The following is a 4848-nucleotide window of genomic DNA, read 5'->3' as shown; positions in this document are numbered from 1 at the left end:
CAATGTTCATGTGGTGTAACTATGAATTTTACAAGCAAGTTGCTATATTTTGAAGACAACTTGCTTGTTTTCACTGACTATATTGAGTATACTTCATTATGGCATGTAATTTTGAAAAAGTGTAATTACAAATACCATGGGTTTGGTTTTTAAAAAAAACAAACAAACAACAAAAAACAAACAACACAAAGGCCACCACAATTACAATAAAATTTCAGCCTGTTGTGATTTGGTTTTGTCCAAAAGTAATGAGATGAAGATAAAAGAATGAACAGAAACTAAATGTATTGCACAAACAGTCAAAATGCAGAAGCCAACCCACTGGCTCTAGAGAGATGAAGAATTCAAGCTACTCCAATGAAAGTAAATGGCACTTATCAGACAAAATTGGCTTGACTGGGTCTCATTCTGCTTCATCTTTCTGCTCTTCTGCTTCACCGCTTTGCATTTCCCTCCATCACTTTGGGGAAAAGCTGAGGCAGAGTCTTCCCTCCTAGGACTGGGTGCTGAAGGAGCTGCAGTTTATAACCCCCGCAGGCTTGCGCCGGGGTGACCCTCTCTGTAGGTGGTGGGAGGGCTGCACCGGAGGGGTCTCTGGCAGTGAGACGTGGTAGAAGTTCGGTAACCGAATGTCGTACCTAAAGCCTTTCCCCATGTGCACTCTGTCATTCAAGGCATACAGTTTTTCAGCAATGTCGCTCCCAATTAAAATTGAGAACAGGCGGGAGATGAAACGGTGTTTAGCAAACAGCAGATACAGCTTCTTTCTCCTCCAGGCCACGTACCGACAATCTGTCTCTGCTGTAAGTGTTACCTATAGAACAGAAAATTAAAATTAGCTAGGTTATAAGGCAGTGACACTGCTGTTCTCCTGGCTCAGAAAGCACTGCCCTCTCTCAGCAGACACGCCAGCTGTGCCCACAACATACACCTTGCATCTCTGCACCTACTGCAATTAAAGCCATTCAATCCAGCCAGAGAGCTCTGCGAGGTCTACTGTATGCCAAAGACAGGTGAGAAAGGTGATTGGTAATGGACAAAAAGGTCGGATCTTGTTGGTCTCAGTGACAGCACACTTGTGCCAGCACTGAACGGCAGCCCCAGCCAAGATGGAGGCCAATGGCCTCAGCCCCACACTCCCTGCTTTGCTCTTGGCAGCCCCAGCTGGACAGGCAGGTCTAAAGAAAGCTCTCACAAATGCCATTTGCCCTCGTGACACGAGACATCAGATCCATCAGACACAGCGCATCAGTCAAGTGACAGCAGTGGGAGGGCTCACAGATGACAGGGGGCAACCCCGATGGACATCATGTCCCATGCTGTCCCCCCAACGCCAAGCTGTACCAGAGGCACCCCTCTCCCCAGCCCATGCTCTTCATTTCACCTCTTGCAGAGAAACCTCTTCACCACAAACTTCCACCCACCTCCCAAAACCTGGTTTCTCAGGGCTGAATTTTAGCACAGCCAAATACAGAGTCTGCCTCCTAGATTAGCTTTCAGAAAAAACAGTTTGTTGTAACAAGAAGATGCAAACAGAAAGAAGATACAAGTGGCATAACCATTCCAGCAAGTAAAGAAGACTTCACTCCCCAAAACAGTGGGATGCCACCTGTTTGTGCAATTTCACCAGTAAACCCCACAAGTAAATGAAGTTTACCAATTAGTATGTGAACAGTTTTCCGTAGCACTCAAAAAACCCCTCTGCTTTTACCTGGAAAATCCCCTCTTCTGTGGGTCTCAGTGAATCCCATTCAGGAGAATCCAGAAATTGAAGAGGAAAAATATAATGTAGAAACTCCCCATCAACTGTCACTCTGATCCTACCAAGATAAGATGTGTTAATTTGTCAGTGCTACCTTACAGGAGCAGCAACTGCAAGAATGTGTTACTTCTACTGTGTGATGAGTTTAAATATAGCTTTGAGAGCATGAAAAAGCAATCACTGGCCAACAGTATCCTAATGATATTTTTGAACACAACTTGGTCAGGCCAGTTGAAACAGAACACAAAACAATCATGCAACCAAAATGGAAATCTTTCCAGGCCTTATTCAAGTCACATTATCCTCTTTGGGGCAGGTTTGTGCAGCAATGTGAAAGCTTTGTCATGAAATGGTGAGCATGAGGTAGAAGACAAGTGCACACTGGGATAGATTTCTAGGTTTGGCAAATATGCATTTTAAAGGGAGCCAAGTGGCAAAAGCAGTGAGTAGGAAGCAGGAGTTCCCCACATCACATGTTAGGTAGGGCTCTCTCAATGTTTAATGGGAATTATATGACCACAGGACTGTCTCTGGAGCCAGGAGACCTGCGCAGATGCATAGGATCTGTGTGAATGCTGTGGCCTTCTGCAGATGCCAAAGAAAAGTTTCCTTTCTACTTTTTAAATCATATTTAAGTTTGAAGACACAAAAGCATGAAAAGTATGCTTGAACCTCATGAGCTAAAAGAAAAAAAGCAAGCTGTAGGAGTTCCCTTTTTACATCTGCTCTGCACTGAGATTAATGCTTCTTACAAAATCAGAAGCAGCTCTATACTGCACGAAGAAGGGCAGCAGGAACTCCTCACATGATTACTAACTGGCTGAGCATGTAGAAGGATGGACACCTGTCCTTCAGTATGACTATGACCAAAAGCAACCTTCATGTGGTACTTTCTAGACAGAAAGGATCCCACTAGGGACTGCTACCTAAAATCCATATTGTTCATTGCAAGTAGTCCTAAATCAGCTGAATTTCAAACTGCCTACAAATGACATCTGTCCATGCAGCAGGCTGTCAAATGCACCTACAATGTGCCCCAAAGACAGACCATGGCCTTCCCCATCTACTCTTGTGGTGGTCCAGTACTGTACACCATTTTGTATGTATTATAAAAGCCAAGTATTTCCCTTCAGGAAAAGCATCAGTAAGATTGCCAGAAGGGTCTCTGGGGTAAGCAGGGAATACAAGCAGGCAGATTTATTGCCTTAGGGTCTAACTAAGGGCCACAGTATACAGGAGCTGTAGACTCAGTTCTGCAAATCTTGGTGGGGCTCGACTATGTCCCTTGTAATGGAAGCGCACTTTTAGGCTTCCTCCTCTCCTCCCACCTCCCAGAAAGCAACTCAATACAATGTGTATCAAAATCTCTATTGAGCAGAGTTTATCTCGGTATATTCAGTTTCATAACTACTTTGTAGTCTTGTTTCAGATGTTACTAGCAAAGAAAAATAAGAAAGATGCTGCGTTCATCAGCTAGTCAGTAGATAGCAAACCACAGCCTGGAGACTGAATCACACATTTGCTCTCTTTGTCTGCCTAACCTGTTAAGTGCTATGATACAGTGGTCTGGGAAAGAAATGACTTAAAATCTTTTTCTTTATGCTATTACAGATTTTGTGCTTAGTGTTTTTATGCTAGTGCGGTCCTAGACAAGTGTATTTAGCCTATTAATATTTATATTACTTGCATTAATATTTAATTTATTATACTGGAAAATGAACAAACAATACACAAACCAGGCTTTTTTTTTTTTCTTTCATTTTCAAGGAGGAAGAAAAACTAGAAATATTTGCAGCGAGTCTGAACAAACCTATACAAACCTGCCTGACACAAGCAAGGAGAGTTTATCGATAGGTGTTTTGCCCTGCATGGCATAACAGTGTTCCTTCTCCAGGGTAACCACTTCTGCATCGCAGCACAAGACGATCTTCCTGTACACAGTCAGGGAAATTCCCAGAGGCTGGAAGAGAGCGCTGTAGAGTTCCTGGAATTCCCTGTCAAACGAAACGCTCCGAACTTGGTAGGTAACGTAAATGAACTGGACGAAGCATATAGCGAACAGGATAAAATTCCAGGAGAAGATATCAGCAGCACAGACATCCAGCCAAGCCCAAACAGAAGAGCAGAGAAAGCCCAAGCCGAGCAAGCTGAAGACATAGAGAAGCCCAAAGAATCCACTTCCACCCATGAAGCCCACTACAAAGAGAATACTGGCTAGGTGGTAGATTGATCCCTCCGCCTCTTGCTTCCAGCTGGTACAGGTAGGGTGTGCATATATCAAACTTTCCCAAAAACTTGCATTTTCTCCCATGGCTGATACAGTTGTTTGATTCAGCTGAATCTTGGAGATACTTATTTATACAATACAGCTAGTGAGATCCTTTGCTTTTCCATCCTTGCAAAGTCTGCTGAATGATCACAGTGTCAGGGCCTCTTTTGGTAGTAAAGTTGCATTTAATATTTCCAGTAACTAGGAGGTTACAGTGCTCAGAAGGCAATGCTGTTTCTCATTAGTTCATGTGTTGTCTTGACTTTGGCCATGTCATCTGTAGTTTCATCTGATCTGGACAAGTGAAGAAAAGACAAATTACTTATACAATGATTTCCATCAATTAAAATCTATCAAAGCTTTTTTGTCTAAAACCACAGGCTGCATTACAGTCATCCAATTCCCCTTGTAGCCCGGTGATTCCATGACCAAATATCAATATTCATTCGACTGAAGATCACATTTCTGTATTCATGAACCCTGCACCAAGTGCTAAATCGCCACTGAATCCATATAAACGTGTGCATTGCATCCACAATGTCCTGTGACAAGCAGTAATTTGACATGATGCAATAACTTCGCAATTAGCCTAACTGCTGAGAAGGGAGTTGCATTTGTTGGTCCTGAACCTGCTGCCTGCAAGTCTCACCTAGTGCCCTACCCAGCTCTTGAACAAGAGGTGACAGTGAACTCCTGTCCCTTGTTTACCTCCTCCATCTCACTCTGAATTTCAGTCAAAGCATTCTCCTCCCCCCCCCGGCCTTTCTGTTATCATTAATGAATTGAGCAAGGCTGCTCTGTCCCTGGAGACAACAAA

The 4848-nt window shown here is 43.4% G+C and overlaps 1 protein-coding gene across 1 annotated transcript; it reads right to left on the bottom strand.

Moving 5' to 3' along the window:
- Nucleotides 1–493: 493 nt before the first annotated feature.
- Nucleotides 494–4112, bottom strand: POPDC3 (popeye domain containing 3). The gene is made up of 3 exons (XM_010182000.1): nt 3583–4112; nt 1712–1820; nt 494–814 (listed from the first exon to the last, which is right to left on the bottom strand). The coding sequence occupies exons 1-3, from the start codon at nt 4071–4073 to the stop codon at nt 494–496; spliced, it is 921 nt and encodes a 306-aa protein (XP_010180302.1). The 5' UTR covers nt 4074–4112.
- Nucleotides 4113–4848: the final 736 nt, after the last annotated feature.

This window comes from Mesitornis unicolor, unplaced genomic scaffold (assembly GCF_000695765.1).
Source record: "Mesitornis unicolor isolate BGI_N332 unplaced genomic scaffold, ASM69576v1 scaffold31553, whole genome shotgun sequence".
NCBI classification, from domain to species: Eukaryota; Metazoa; Chordata; class Aves; order Mesitornithiformes; family Mesitornithidae; genus Mesitornis; species Mesitornis unicolor.
This window is presented reverse-complemented; position numbering and strand designations above follow the sequence as displayed.